General features: G+C 43.4%; 2 protein-coding genes across 4 annotated transcripts; both read right to left on the reverse strand.

Annotated features, from left to right (window-relative positions):
* Positions 1–564: 564 nt before the first annotated feature.
* rnf181 (ring finger protein 181) lies at positions 565–2,680 on the reverse strand. Of its 2 annotated transcripts, none has more exons than XM_049763814.1 (6): positions 2,585–2,680; positions 2,230–2,356; positions 1,498–1,628; positions 1,040–1,155; positions 856–930; positions 565–786 (listed from the first exon to the last, which is right to left on the reverse strand). In XM_049763814.1, the coding sequence occupies exons 2-6, from the start codon at positions 2,313–2,315 to the stop codon at positions 727–729; spliced, it is 468 nt and encodes a 155-aa protein (XP_049619771.1). In that variant the 5' UTR covers positions 2,316–2,356; positions 2,585–2,680; the 3' UTR covers positions 565–726. The 2 variants fall into 2 exon arrangements, with proteins under 2 accessions (XP_049619771.1, XP_049619772.1); XM_049763815.2 differs by lacking the exon at positions 2,585–2,680 and adding an exon at positions 2,440–2,573.
* A 546-nt stretch (positions 2,681–3,226) lies between these two features.
* On the reverse strand, positions 3,227–16,261 carry pxnb (paxillin b). 2 transcript variants are annotated; one of them, XM_049763549.1, is made up of 14 exons: positions 15,922–16,261; positions 8,871–9,070; positions 8,680–8,762; positions 8,474–8,613; positions 8,217–8,400; positions 7,975–8,089; positions 6,736–7,881; positions 6,068–6,334; positions 5,606–5,971; positions 5,318–5,476; positions 5,062–5,235; positions 4,909–4,990; positions 4,681–4,829; positions 3,227–4,595 (listed from the first exon to the last, which is right to left on the reverse strand). In XM_049763549.1, the coding sequence occupies exons 1-14, from the start codon at positions 15,932–15,934 to the stop codon at positions 4,329–4,331; spliced, it is 3,345 nt and encodes a 1,114-aa protein (XP_049619506.1). In that variant the 5' UTR covers positions 15,935–16,261; the 3' UTR covers positions 3,227–4,328. The 2 variants fall into 2 exon arrangements, with proteins under 2 accessions (XP_049619506.1, XP_049619507.1); XM_049763550.2 differs by lacking the exons at positions 5,606–5,971; positions 6,068–6,334; positions 6,736–7,881 and having other exon boundaries at positions 15,922–16,192.
* Positions 16,262–16,263: the final 2 nt, after the last annotated feature.

Here is a 16,263-nt window from a genome sequence, read left to right on the forward strand (position 1 = left end):
TACTCAGCACATGATTTCTTAAGCTCTCTGTGCATTCAAGACATGTCAGGGTGACCTTGTGCTCAACAACAAAAAAACATTTGTTTGCTTTTCTTGAAATCAGCTATTCTCGTTGCCAACCTTCCTTTTTGAGGGAGGTTTTAATAAAGATTGCGACTGGGTGTCAAAATATTTTTTCCTTCATTCAGCCTGGAAAGGGGGGGGGGGGGACACTCAGGTCAACAATGGGGCAAAAAGGAGGGTGCCCACCAACATTAAACTTAGATGTCAAGAAAGAGGCTACAAAATGTCAGCCTGCAGCCTTCCGTGGGCTGTAAGTTTGAGACCCCTGATATAGACGGTACAGTACAGCAGCCCCACAGTAGACCATTATGCGGTTTTAAAAATAGTTATACAACCAGACAAAACACTCCACGAGGCCCATTCAGAAGTTGTGGGGGGGAATACAACCCATGTAAAGATAGGTTGTGTTGCAGAGATGCATCATTTATACAATACAGTACAGTAAAGGATTGTGGTTAACATTTTCAAATAACATGTATGGAATGAAACTAGGACAACTGATAAAAACAAAAGTCACATCATTTATATAATAAATTATACACTTTGGAGGAAATTGTATAAACAATACTGAGTCAATGCTGCATATTGAAGGCTAGAATGTGTGTACTTTGACTCTGATGCTTAAAAACGTCCTGAATATCAAGTAATGTTGAAAGGTCACTGTCATGTGTACATTGCTCCATGGAGGTCCTCCAGTCTGTGCTCCCTCTGTTTTCTTCTCTCCTACAGGACACACACACACTTAGCAAACACTTACATGTGAATGTACAGCGTTCATGCATACACACTCACCTTGTCTTTCTTGAACTCCTCGTAGTCTGCATTATCAGTTGGTAGTTCAAGTCGACACAGCGGGCAGGAGTTTGTCTGGAGTTTGAAAGGGTAAAAAACAAAACAAAAATACAATAATATTGCAACAAGAGACAAGATGCTACCTTGCAAGTGACTGAACCAAAAAAATGTGTGCTCTTAATACCTTGCCCAGCCAGGGCAGTATACATCCAGAGTGGAAAAGATGTTTGCAAGGCATTTCTCGAACTGTCTCCTGCTCTTCAAACTCCAGTAAACAAACAGGACACTTCAGGCCTTTGTCTGCAATAAGAAAGACAAGTTAACATTCGAGAGCAGCTAGGTCGGCACCTGTCATATACACTGATCGTGTTTGCATGATGTCCAGTCGCTCACTTGTATGAGATGAGGTTGCCGTCACAAATGGGCTGATTTTAGTAAGACAAGAAACAGTGTGTAACGTGTCAGAGAATTCTTGATTTGTTGGGTATTTTGTTGAAAACATGTCACAGATCCCTGGGAACTACTTTCCTCTTTTTATACAGTCATCCTTTATGAACATACCAACAGGTACAAATATATTGTTGTTATAGAATATGTCAGCGGAATTAAAAACTATTTGTGTTAAATTCATAGAGCTGTCACCTGCTTGTTCGGGGGAAATAACCACTACATTGAGCGTCTGCACAGCTACTTTTGCAGCAGGAGGAGGAAGACGCTGGTTCCAGTCTGATGAGTCCCCCGAGTCCATCAAGTCCAAACCCTGCATGAGAGACCTTCACAGGCAAACACAAGCCAGTATAAAAGGTCAAATGGCATCATGAAGTCATTACTGCTAAAGTAAGCTGGGTCATGACTAATGAAAACCGTCTGAGCAGTACTTGGATAACCTTGATTATCCAGCTCAAGGTCATGTTTTTGTACAGCCAGACAATGACGATGCTTGTGAGGCAAAACTGCCATAGATTAGAGTGTGAAACCACTAGTGGTATGTAGGCTCCCTCTAGTGGCACCTAAAAGAATCACAGCTTAGAGGTCGTCCAATTCAGTTGTATTTAACTTTTTAGCACATTAGATTTGCATATTTTAAAAAGCAGTTTGTTTTTATAAAATTTTAAAAGTATAACATAAATGTAATACAATAAATTTCAAATGAATCAGTTTTATACAAAGTGTTAATGATCAAACTGTGCATGTTACAGTTGCATGTTACAATAATATTCAATAAAAAAATTACTACTAGTTAACATATAGTGCTTCATTAGTATTACACGTAGCGCGCAACTTAGCTTTACAAACGCGCATGCTAGTACTTGTACATGAACCTTAGCTGGACTTCAAGGATATGGAATGACAGCTCAAACAGTAGTTTGTCACCTTGCCAGCTCAAGTAGAGCGTTCTGGCGGTACTGTTCCTCAGGGTTAGTGGGCTCACAGTTATGCTCCTCGAAGTAGGATGCCATGATGCTCTTTGGTTAAAACACAGGAAAACCAACGACAGGCGCTAAAAGGTGGAGTGAACCCAGTGATTAAAACGCGCAGAACGAAAGCACTCAAGTTCCTGTGAGAGAATTCGAATTTAATCACCGGTCAACATGTTGAACAGATAAACAAAACTGTAGCATCTAAAATGTTCTGTTTGGTTAGGTATATTTCCTTCTTGAGCTCGTCAAAATTAAAAAGTATTAAACTTTAATCATTTTTCTAGAAGACAGATTTCACTCTTACGTACCTTGAAATGGCTTGTCACAAGAACCAGTTGTCATTCTTCCGGGTACAACAGACTCGATCACGTGATAATGGTTTTCTCCAATCAGCGCAATCGAGTGAAAGGCGGTACTATTCCTGTCACGTGGTATTTCTTTTCACCAATCACGGTGCACCAGTTACTCAGCTTTTTTTTTTATTTTTATTAATAACAAAATTAGTAAACTACATTACAAAAGTCATCATTAAAATATATACAATTTTAAAAGAAACGGAAAAAATGTAAAATTTGAAAATGTAAAACACTAGAGGAGATTCATAGAAACAAAGTGTTGCATATTGATATTTTTCTCTGTGAGAAATCATAATGGCGTTATCAGTGGCTTCACGTAAATGAATATCAAACATGGGCTACAATGATATTAATAAAGGTATTTTGTTATTTCAGATGTTTGTATCAAACTGGTAGCCCTTTGCATTAATCAGTTCCTAAGAAGTACATAGTAGCTTTCACCGTCACACAAAAAGTTTGGTAACTAACTGCAGTAGATGCAGCTCACAGGACTAATCTTACTTTTTCCAGTTTGCGTTCAATAAAATGTCACAAGGTGTCAAAGCCAACAGTCTTAATACAATCACTCATATTGGACAAAAGACATGCCACGACTGCAGATACAAGTTTAATGGTTTGATAATACAATGCCATATAGTGCCCTTGTCGTCCAACGATTCTGACATAGGAACACAGTAGTCCAGCATCACAGTCCAACCAATGATCACCATCTTTGTAAGGAGTAGCTATCAAAAACAGTCTTGGGAAGCATCCCAGTGCCTCGCCTAAAATTGCAGATTTACAAAATTAATTGTACGGTAATAGGGTGGAGACGCTGGAAATTACTATAAACAGTAATATCTGTGAAAATTTGAGGAAATGAATGGTGAAACTGTTTGTTTTCATCAGTGAAAACAAGGAATGATTTGGCAGTGAAACATTTCGCTTTGGCTTTCTACTAACTCAAGACAACTGCAATTCCTGTGGAACAATTAGAATTGTGATCAAGTCTAGAAAGACGTTACTCTAAAAATATCCTTCTCATGTACTGTACATCAAATAAATGTTTTCTAACATACTGGTATAAACAAATGAAGTCTAAAATGTGTGGCTGATTGAGTAAATCCACAGAGTGAAAAGAAAACATCTTCACACACGTCACAAAACAACCAATTGCTCACTCAAGCAATTTCCAGTTGATGTTTCACTTACATTAATGCGTCAACTTTGACACAATAAAAGACTAAAACAAAACATCATAAGCTGGTTGAAAATCAGTTAATCGCACAATAGCAGGTCACCTGCTCCCTGCTCTAATTGCCTGATTTTAACTAAAAAATAAATCCTAAAAAGGACATACTCAACCAGTGAGAATGTTAAAAATGCACATTTTATGATTTCTTGAGTCCTCAGTCTTTCATCGCCACCTGACAAGTAAAGGAACTAGCAAATGTAACGGAAAGAAAAGAAAATATTAGGGATAATTGAAGTCATAAGTTAAAACATGCAAACGTTATTTCACCCTTCATTTCCATTGTTATGAAATATTGGGTACAGTTTATAGACTTAATCCCAAGCAGGATGAATAATGTTTCGCCTATGCATACACACATTTGAAAAGGGTCACAACCTTACGTTGATTGACATCAGTCTGGACTAGTGCCTTCGATGCTACGGACACTTTTCTGCGCAGTACCACAAGTAGCTGCCTCGCTCCTTAGCTAAAGAGCTTCACAAAGCAGCCGTGGCAGTAGGGTTTGTCATTCTGCTCTTTAAATGTGCCTTTGTTGAGTTGCTTGAGGCAGAAGGCGCAGACAAAGTGTTCCGGGTGGAACTTCTTGGACATAGCTGTGATACAGCGACCTGTGATGGGCTTCTGGCAGCCGGAGCACAGAGAACCGCGGCGCTCGTGGTAGTGGACTTCACAGTAGGGCTGGCCGTCGTGCTCAAAGAAACTTCCATTGACAAATGGCGTGAAACACTCCTGAAGAGAAAGAATTGACAGGAGATGAAGATGTATATTCTAACGGCGCATCCTACCGGTCCGCAAAGCGCCTTCTGATACACACCCTGCAAACAAAACACTCCGGGTGCCAAAGCGAATTGAGTGCCGAGATGTAGTTCTCCACGATGGCTCTCGCGCAGCCACCACATTTTGGTGCAAACATGTCAAAGTAATCCTTCCTGCAGTAAGCCTTGCCATCCTTTTCATGGAAGCCTTGTAAGAAGGAGATCAAAGATCAGAAAATTCAATTCAGGTTTTGCTGACGTAAAATTTCATCAAGAACCCGCTCTACCATCTGGGTCGAAGAAGCATCCACACTGTGCGCAGAAGAAGTGTTCGGGGTGCCATGTTCGATCCAGCGCAGTTACAACTTGCTGTAAACGTGACAAAAACAGATTTCAGTTCTACTTGCAGGAAAGGTAGAGGCAGAAAAGCGAGGACACACATTTAGTATGGGCCCATTGCAGTAGTGGCATCGAGGAGAAAACAGGTTATGGTAATCTCTCTCGCAGTAGGGCTGTCCTTCGCGCTCAAAAAAGTTTCTGGAGCCAATCTCCTCTTGACAGTGCGTGCACACAAAGTGTTCAGGATGCCATGTGCGCCCCATGGCAGTCACCAACTAAACAAACACAAATGGCATACGCAAGTAAGTCACGGTGAGATCATTTTTGCCCTCAGCATACAATATCTGAGCGTCTCACCTGCCCCACAATTGGCTTGAAGCAGGCACCACAAACTCCTTTGGCCACTGTCTGCACACCCAGTTTGTTAAGGTCCGACTGCAGGCTCCCAAGCATGTTGTCCAGCTTGTTGACCTGCGTCTGCTGAGCGCCAGAAGAAACCCCTTTCCCTTGAGCCATCTGGGGAGGTTGGAATATGGAAAGGGTTGAGTTGAAAATACACCTGATAGCTAATGGCAAGCATTTACTGTACTGTAAAATGTGCAACAGGAAGAAAGGAAAAAAGAGATGGAGGGTTCAAGCCTGTACCGAGGAGAAGAGTGGGTCATAGTCAGTTTGGCAGCCGACAGATACCAGGACTTTGGGTTCAACTGGTGGTGAAGGGTGGGTTGGACTTTTATGAATAGACATGGGGGGCTCTAGTTTGTGGACTGGTGGTTCCTGAGCGGGTGGTGACAGGGGTGCTTGTGAAGCTGTCATTATGTGCTGAGGTGGAGATGTGTCTTGCGCTTGGCTGTGGGGAGGTGGAGGGGGTGGAGGTAAAGGAGCTGGATGTTGCTGCACTGGGAGCATGAGTTTAGGGTCTTCTATGATAGGAGGAGGACGAGGAGCAGGAGGTGACTGAGGCGGGAGGACCCGTCTCACGGGAGCAGGCGACCCGGGGGAAATTACAATCTAAAGTGGAAGAGAAACAAAAAGGGAAGCACACAAAGAGAAACTGTGGGCACTGAACGTGAATCAACTGTGTCTGTTGAAAAGCCCGCAGCCGACCTTGTCCACCTCGCCGACCGCTCCGTCAGGGCGGAAGCGTTGAGGCTTGGACGTGACAACGAACCCGTCCATCATCCACTCGTCTGGCTGTTTACGTCGACGCTCAGAGCGGGCGATACCAAACTTTCCCTGAAGCTCCTCTATGAGACGGTCCTGGGAAGAGTTCTTGTTGACAATGACGGGGCCCATTTTCCTGCGCAGGAGACCATCTCGATACATCGGGTGCACATTGGGGGTTTCCTTAGTGCGCCTTATCACAGATTTGATCTAGACAGGAATGTTGAGCATCTCATCATCAATCCACAGATACCACGGCTCGGTGATGAACAGCAAGAGCACATCGACCAGGTGAGTCAGTCGCATGATGACATTTCCGAGCAGGAATGCAGCGTTTGGGGGGGAGGGGCTTAAGAATCATACTCCATGCTGTGGCAAAACCTTACATTCCTTGCATACCCTCTGCTAAGCCAAATAACTTAAAGTGAAGCTTTCTCTGTAACACACAGTGAGTAGAACAGCAAAGCAATCCATGTTAAGAGCCAAAAGGGCTTCTCCTTTGCTGTTTAGCAGCAGGCACGAGCTGGTAGCGATGCATCACTCCCAAAAGCAAACAATGTCACACGTGAGAAACACAAGGACATCCTGCATCGAGCAAGCGAGATGCCTACGTGTCCCGAGGCAGACACTCTGTCCATATTGGGTGGCTGCAACAAAGGCAGGTCCAAGGCAGCGTCTGGCGTCCCAGGACACGTGGACGGCGTCATGGAATCATCCATCCAGCTAGCTTCCGTCAGTGGAGTCACGCTGCCATCTGTGTACAGCCTCTCGGTGTACGGCGTCATGGTGCCATCTAGTCCGTCGTGTAAGGACACGGACAGCTCCTCATCAGCCCAGTCCAGATCTCCGTTGGTGTCGGTACCTCCGTCCACTGATTCATCTGTGATGGTGTTAGCGGTGCAGGTGAACATGTCGGGCTGCACACTGTTTCTATCCATGAGCAGGATGAGTTCCTCCTGCACCTCGGGGACTCCTCTGCTAAGATAGTGCGCCTCCGTGTGCAGCTGCAGATCCTTCACTTCGGCCGCTGAGTGACTTTGTGCGAAACTCATCTCTAGCAGTTTGTCGAGCGCTTCATTCAGGGAGGGGTCTTCAACAGGCAGCTGATGCAGTGCGCTCTTGGCTGCAGGTGTCCACGGATGTCCACTGGAAATTGAAGAACTCGTGATGGTCGTACATGAGGAAATGTTGGTCGGAGACACCGAGGAGGAGGGTGTGAAGGAGTTATTGGTGAGGGGCGGTGACACAGAGGAAGTACAAAGGATAAGTGAAGGAGTCTTGGGTATAGAGATAGGAGGGGTGAGGGAGTGAAGGGGTGAGGCTGCAGCTGCTAGGGGTGAAATGTGCTCCACAGATGGACTAGGTGATTTGGAAGTCTTGTGGTCCAAGACTGTGTTTACTGAAGTCGTCGAGGGAGTAGTGGATGGGCTCGAACTGTTTCTCTGCTGGTTGTTTCTGCCGGAAACGGTGAGGACAAGCAGCGAATTGTTTGGCAATGGTGGGACCGCAGAAAGCACATCTGCGACAGAGCCGAGATCACTGGCTGCAGAAAGGGATGACATTGGACTGTGACAAGGGAGATGTTTCAAAGAGGCTCGGTCTACCCCGTCCTCATCTATGTGCAGTTCTAGACCGGCAGGCAAAGAGAACATAGGAGAAGCACAGGCAGATGAGTGGGACAGACTGAGGAAAGGTGAAGCCACTGGGGTGACGAAGGTAGAGACTGGAGGATGAGGAGGGGTGGAAGAAGAGCTGGGCTAGAAACACAGAAATGAGAGTAAGCCAGAAGGCAGGAACAGAGAAACCATCCTCAATATGGTTTTGGGATTTCTTTCTTTTTTAGACTGCACCTTGAAGTCAGACAAAGAGGCCATCAGCTCATCTAACTCTCTTGTGGCACATGAAGCTGAAATCCGTGCCTGCTGTTGCGAGGGGCTGTCCATATCACTGTGGCGAGGGGAGGGGCTAGAAAATAAAATACATAGTGTTTACCTTGGAACATCAAACTGCTGGTGAAACACAAAATAACTATTGTCCTAAATAGTTTCTTGCGAGCAGAAAAAAAAAGAATTATTGTTAAACTCATGCGAACCTGGTTGAAGGCACTGAGCCCTCCAGCTCATCCAAAAGACTCTCCACTGTGGGCCGGCCCTCATCCTGCCTTGTTCCATTTTTCTTGGGCTCCTCCTGAGGCGGAGGGCTAACTCTTATGTCGGGGGCATTGCCATTCTCATAGTGGGTGATGCTGGTGGATGGTAGGGGTGGGGGTCTCTCTTCTGTCAAAACATAAACATTACTCATTACGTTCTGTGCTAACGGGCCTGATGAAGATGAAACCCTTGAATGCACCTGTAGTGGGGAATGAAGGGGAGCTCTGCTGAACCGCGTTAAGCTCCAGAAGTAGTCTGTCAAGCTCAGACAAGTTGCTGCCCAGAGCAGAAGTCATGGCTGATGTTGATGAGTCTGATGATTTTTGTTTGTTTGGAAAGCTGAGGAAGAGAAATGAGTGTTAACTGAAGCAATAAAGAGCAACTGATGCAGTGTAGATGGCAAACCTGTAGACGTGGTCTTCTTCAATATGAGACGGAGAGCCACTACTGTCCCTCGACCATGAGCTCTTCTGGGCTGAACCTAAAGACTGCGGCCATTTTAAGGACAGTTATATGCACAGACACAAAGGCGAATTGATTGAGAGTTCAATTATTTTATCCATCTTAGATTTTCAGATTTTTTTTATATTTTGTACCTGCTGAGAAGAGTGGTGGGAGTGGTCTTGCAGGGAACCATTCAGAGCTTCAACTGTGGGCGGCGGAGGGACTGGAGGAGGAACTGATTGATCCTGGTAATAATTCCCACTCGGGATAGAGTAGGGCGTCTCATCTGGTAAAAACACTGGTCTCTTTGAAATGTGGGACGTGGTTGATTCCAGGTCAGCCAGTAATGCGTCTGCAAGACAACGTTTACCAGACCATTTTATGACCTTTCCCAAACAAAGACATGAATCATGGTGTTTTTTGCACGATCACTTATTTGTGTACTGGTAAATATTGCAACTCGTCCCCAGAGCGATTCACTTCCTAACATCGCCATCATGACTAAACATTCTGACCTTTCAAAAACATCCTCAATATTCTTTGCCCTTCACTATAAATACAACCCCGCTGTCAATGAGTTGCTTACGTCATTCACCACCATTGACGGCTACAGACGTCAAAGATCCATTTTCACTGGGCTGGCAGCGAATGAGTTACCTGTCCTCCAGATAGCCTCCACTTTGGAGAGACATAGATCCGAAACCATGTGATTGTTCTGAACGACAAAGCCGAGGTGTTTCTGAACCTTGTCCAGGGATTATGTCCTGCTGCTTAGTGGCCAATAGAATGCAAGTATAAAATAGACTCTTACATCACACAATGTATCCATCCTCTGCCAGCTGCATACTTCGACACTTAAGACACTTGGAACACTTTTGAATCACAAGCAATGGAAGAGGTAAAGAGAAAAAAAACAACAACGAATGGATTACAATATACATACAAAGAATATTGATTGGAACCTGAAAATCCACTTGTGATTTTTTTTCTATGGATACACAACATGAAAATAAAACATTCTTCAGGAGAGAGAAACTCTCCCTGTTTAGAATGTTGTCTCAGTCATTCCACATCTCCCAGTTTGTCCCACTGAGTTCCTACGATACAACGTCATATCAAGCCATCTCTCAGCACACTTTCACAAAAACTAAGTTGAGGTTAAATATTTCATGTCAGGCTCAAACCTACTTCATATTACTGAGGTACGATGACAGACACGCTACAGATGTCAATGCCAATAGAACATTTAAAAACACTAACAAATACTTCAAATTTCAACTTTTAAAATAGGCACCATAAAAAGATCAGAATCTGTACTCACATTCTTGCTGCACCTGTTGTATGTGCCCATCCACAGCAATGTGTTCTTGTGAAGTAGACAAAGATAGTGAGGGGAACAAGAGCAATGATACACTTCTGCAGGGTTGAGGGAGGGGTCTGCTCAACAAACTTGCCTGACAGTATCCCTCCAGTGAAAGTAATGAGATTTGTTTTAATCTTCTCGTCCAAGATACTAAATGATTTTGGCAAATGTAAACTGTACAGTATTTTAAATGGCAATCATTTACTAGATCTAAATCCCAGAAAAGTCATGGACACACATGTTGTGACCAATACTGTATATGCATCCTGGCATCCTGCCCAGAGGATACGTGTTGAATTTGTCTGGTTTACCATAAACCACATGGGACTCCTGCCTATTTAAAGCACTAAGCCCAGCGAGTAGCTCATGTCTGTGCAAATGAGCTGAAATATCACGGCCCTCTCAAAATAATCTGCACCTGGCGCTGACATGCTGAACAAGGACCCGCTGATGATGACTGTCACTTAAAAGACAAAGCCTCCAGTAAGGAAAAATACCAATGTTGGCTTGGACAGTGTGATGTATACAAACTGTAAACACTTGCATCATAGAAAAAAAAAAATGGACTATATTTTGAGTAAGCTGTTCCTAGAAAGGTTTCTCACACTGGCAAAGAAACGCCACTGCCTGAGGCTTTTGAAAATACTGTGCCACTTTCTGAAACCACATTTTGGACTCAGCAGTTTCCATTTGCATGAGAAGGATAACCATCCAAGAAACAAGGGAGAAAGTAAATACCGTTCTGCATGATTACATACAAAAGATTGCAATTGCATTACGATTGTTTTTGTTTTATGTGTTGTCAAGTCATTTGCATACATGTTCAGTTAAACACTTAACTCTTGGGTAAAACTATTTCCTCTTTTAATGGGAAAGATTTCCCCTGTAGAGGGCAATCTCGAGTGTTGCCTCTGAATGACAGTGTGTGTTTGTCTATGTCCCCAAGTGTGGTTCACAAAGCGATAGAAGCATTTAGATTGAAAACATGCCCTGTAAGCCAAGCAACAGACTAATCTTTTCCATTCCAAACAGGGACTTGAAGCCAGAGGACAAAGTCCAATTCTGCTTCAACAGTATACTGACTCAATCGTTCATTGTGCAGTCTCTGGAGAAAACATGTCATCTAGAGGTTTATGACTGACTTGAATGCAGCAGTCAAACATCTATTACAGCGACACGGAGCCCAGTCAAATGCGACATCTGTGTCCGATTGGGCTAAGCAATTGTCAGTGTGTGGATACAGTACACATTCTTGTGGCAATGGGGCTTGTCCACTCTTGTCCCTGTACCACCACACGAGTTTCCGCCGCCCTACGGTCTTGCTTTTATCAGATGGATGTGAACGTTGATGCAGCATTCCGCACATTCCTTTTGTCCGATGTGCTGAAAGAAAGCAATCGGGCCAAGAAGGAGATGTATAATTAGCCCTATCCTTTCATTTCATACCCACACCTGTCTTGACAGGGAAACTATAAGAGGCAAATGTAAACGGACGCAGAGTCATTCATGCCGAAAATGTCAAATTACAGGATGCGCCCCGTTATCTCGTGCATACTTTGAATTCCAGAATAATGATGATGTTGTCAATACTACAACAGCGTATTTACCGCAGAGCGCACCAAAGAGTAGAGTGTAAGCAGAGCTGTTTAATCCTTTGTATTAACACGTGGGCCATGGGGATGGGTCACCAGGGTGCACAGCTCACCTGTTTATGGACCCGCGATGAAACCCTAGACCAGCAGACTTAGATGATATTTATATAAAACAAGACTGGCAGCAAATGTTAACATGCCAGGAAGAGGGGGTGGGGGTAGTGGAGTTCAGCCTGCCGGTTAATTAATAGATAGACAGGCACGGCATATGTGCCAATACACTAAATCGCGTATAAAATGAGTAACTAAATATTCTCATTGAGTTGAATACTTAATGGCAGAAAATGAAAGCCCTCCCCCTGCAGTTGAATAACAAATGGGGGCGTAGTCTCGAGACTGATGTAATTGACAGAGTCCACATTCATCCTCAAGCATATGTCAGGAATGCATATCTGTCGATTGTGTAGGATGTGGCAGGCCCTCAAAGAAAGACCACTTTGTTGTTTGTGCTAAAAACACAGAACACCCTATTAACACGTAGTCGTGGTCTAGCGGCAAATGCAAAATCGTTTTTGCTTTTAGCTGGCTTTTGCAAGAAATACACAAACATTATGTAACTTCTGTCGGGTATCAGAGCACAAGGCACAACGGAAAACGAAGGTGACGACATCATTGGCAGCATTTTCAATATGAACAATTTCCAAACATAAATTGTACAATTTAACAGTGTAGATCAGTTTCATTATTATTTTTTTAATGGTTGTGTTGTACTACAATTAAAACAACAAGCCAGGTTTTAGTTTAATTTTCTGCACATTATTTAAATCGATTAATACTTTTGTCTGATTCAAGTTACTCCAGTGACTATTGTGCGGTTTTGTTCATTTTGCAAAAGGGTGCCAAAAATGTGCGTATATTGCTGACACAAGTATCACCATCTGACAACACAAGCCTTGCAAAAACATTTGAAATATAGACTATGCAACGTGCACACATTTGTTACATGCTTTTTGCAATTACTGCTTTACAAGCATTCCCCGGTGTTTTTTTTTCCTTGCTTTTGCTCACATGGAACATATTGCTGTCATTAGCTGGCCCTGGACTCGCTGCTGAAAAAGCTGTCTTTGAATTTTAAGACTATTCTCAGTGTACATTGCACAATGAAATTTTGTTCACAACTCCTAAACCCATTAACGCACAAACAATGAGGGGACAAAGAGAGAATATTTAAAAGCAAGCACAACAATAAAACATGGCCACAGTATAAAATAAATTTCTGTTTAAAAACAGTAAATAGACAAATAGACAGACAGATGGTCAGTCGGTACAGCAAGGTAAGACTAGCAATACAGTGTAAAGATGCAAAGGGGAGCCAGTTTTTTATGGGCTTTAGCTGTGATGGTTTAAGACCCCTCGTTTCATTTTTTTCCATCACAAAACAGTCACGCCTCCCTGCTCCCAAATACCTGAGTTCTTATCATGCTCCTGCAGATACTTTGCAACGAAACCACTGAGTGACACATTGCTCTGATTTAAAAAAAAAAAAAAAAAAAAAAAGTAAAGAACCTGAAAAATCAATGTGACCCGCTAGTGCAAAAGAGATTACCTGGGTGGAATCTAAGAAATTGACATTTCACCTTTACACATTGTCACATTCACTTATTTGCATACTTAATCTGCTGGAATGTAAAGTACAGTGAGAGGCAGTCACCAGCGATCCAATTCTTGAAGAGTATATTGACAGAAAAAAAAACCCAATTCCGTCAGTACTTAGTACGTCGTTCCGCACGCTTTCCCCCTGGAACAATATAGTACCTCAAAAAACTACTTTATGTGCAAAGTAAAAATCACCAGTGGACCAGGGGTACAACTAAGAAGATGCGAGAGGGAGCAAAGAAGACCAAAGACAGGAAAATAGAAAGAATTGTTGAGCCCAGTGTCAACTCCCAGCGGCGTTTCTAACAGTGGCCTTCAGCGCTGACTCTGCTCATTGTTTTTCTCCTGTTTCCTCAGGATGTGGGGCAGGGTCTGTTGCCTAAGCGATGAGGTCAGCCATGCTGCTCGCTCTTCCCCAGATCCAGAACAGGATGGGTGGGGAGTTCGGGAACGAAAGTGATTTACAGCCATGAGCTTCCGTCTTGTCCAGCCGAGCCCGGCGAATTTTACCGGGGTGCAGCCACGATAGGGTGATGATAGCTCGTCGGGTTACACTAACTGTGCTACCCAATAACTGGGACGCAGAAGCCGCGAAATGACTTTGAGTATGCTGTTGGAACACACAACATTTAAGAGCATGTCGGCTCAACCGCAAGCCGTCTTTCAACGAGACCTTGTCTGAAACATGATCAGCTGATACGCTGGTGTATTGCTGCAGGGTTTTGGGGAATCAAAATAAACTTGTCACAATGCTTAGGTTCATGTATCTGTCATTTCATAATACCGCTAAGTTGCAATAACTAAGATAGATGGTCATAATAGTCATGACTTTTCTTCTTGACTCTTTTCTTCTCTCATAACAAATGTTATGTTTTATAGATCAAAAGACTTCGGGTAACTATCACAAGACCATTGCTACTGCTGACATTTGGACAGTGAGTGTGGAATCAACTCTCACTCGCCGCCCATGTCACAACTGCCTCGTGATTTACTGGCATCCTATAACTGGTATAAACGGACGCATCCCAGGGGCTAACTCGGAACCCACTGAACTTCAAAGTGCTAGCTCGCAGAGGGAATTCCCTTTCCTATGGAGGTGGAACGAGACCGATCGTGTTTCCAAACAGAACATCTAAAAGTTGTTGACAAGTGTGATTTAAAGGATGTGAAGTAAATACTTGACACTGTTCATCTTTACTTATCCATGATGCACCAGTGAAAAAAAAGAGCAATTACCGTACCGTACAGAAAATAATTAGATATATTTGAAACAATTCCAAAGCATCAGGGCCTCATGTTTGACAGGATGACAGCTCTCCCATTTGGGGCAACATGTATGAAGTCAAGAGTAGAAAAAGGTCATGACCCTCAGAGTATTTGACCTTGGAGCCTGCATCAGATGTGATGAATTCTTCTGCAGCCCGCCCCCTCTGCACCGCCTTCAAACTTGGGCTACTTCAGTAAGACTGCAGGCTCCTTTTGACCAACTATCAGCCTTTCACTCGCCTTCTGGAGGTGTTCACGCCACAAGACAAATAAATAAAACAAATAATTAAGTCAGGCCAACACCCCAACACCTGCTTTTCTGCAAAGTAAAATCCATAGCGTGGACAAATCTAGAAGACAATGCCACTTGAAACTGTTTCCTTGGCACCAATATATCATTGGATGTCACCATAGCAATACTGCTATTGCCCTGAGCACAAAAACAGCAAACAGTTGAGTTTTTAACTACAATGGAGGTAAAACAAAAAAAAATCCACAAGTTTGCAAACTATGTGAGGGCACCGTGCATCCTTATATACACTGTAAGATGGGTTTAGTATTAGTCACAAGCTTATTTCATGTGTATCACTGCTAAATAAACCTGCATTCAAGGCCAAAATTTCCCATGAAGGCATTGTGGTTTTTGCTTATTATGACTGGAGCAGCAGCAATGACAACATCAATTTGCAAGCTGTTCCTATAGTGCTGTACAGAATCACACTCCAATAAAGCAAACTGTAATGTCGATGCTGTGCGAGCATTACTTATTTATTAACGTTTTATGTCGCTTTACAGAGGCTCATCATTTCAGTCCCACGGAGTGAATGTTGAATTTCACCATTTAATCACAACTCATCTTTTGCTTGTCTTTTCTTCTTGTGAATACAGACAAGGGGAGGCCTGTTGGCGTGCCCACCTCTCCACGTACAATCAGCAACTTGTTGAGGCAAAAGTTGACGGGTTATCATCAAAAGATCAGTTAACAAGATCCGCAGTACGGAGTAAATTCGGTGGATAAAACACATGCTACGAGTTATTGAAATGGAAATCTGCTGACGTCCCAAGGGAGGGACTTTTAAAATGTAAATGCTAGCGCTAGGATAACACTAATAGAATGGCTGCAAAGACACCAAACGGGGAAAATATGAAAAATGTCAAATGGGGTAAAGTTTCAGTACAAGTTTGCGTCAACATTGGAATGCGGCTCATAGTGAATGGAGAAACTTTTCCTTGTCACGTTGACTCCTCCGCCCTGCATTCGCCGCTACTTTGGTTTCTCAATCCCGAACACGACCCTTTCCAATGCAGCACAAGGTTAAAACTCACCCAGGTCGTCCATGCCGAGTGCCTGCTTCGACCCGTGTGACTCAATGCTTCACAGTTTCTTCAAACACTTTGAGCCAAGTGCGAGCTTTCCTCTGCAAACTTCCCTTCTGATTCTCCCTCCTGGAAGTTGGTCAGGGTCGTTCACGTGAACGCGCCAACTGTGTGCGCGCACGATACGTGTACTTCGATGGAGCCAGAGCGCGCCTGGCACTCAACACGCGTGGATTTTGGAGCGACATCTAGTGGCCAAACGACCACGTCGTCTTTTAACATGAGGTCACGAACGCAAAATTCAGTAAAATATGGTAAAACATTGTACTGACAAGCTATAAATTTGAGAAC

Source organism: Syngnathus scovelli, chromosome 3 (genome assembly GCF_024217435.2).
Source record: "Syngnathus scovelli strain Florida chromosome 3, RoL_Ssco_1.2, whole genome shotgun sequence".
Taxonomy (NCBI): domain Eukaryota; kingdom Metazoa; phylum Chordata; class Actinopteri; order Syngnathiformes; family Syngnathidae; genus Syngnathus; species Syngnathus scovelli.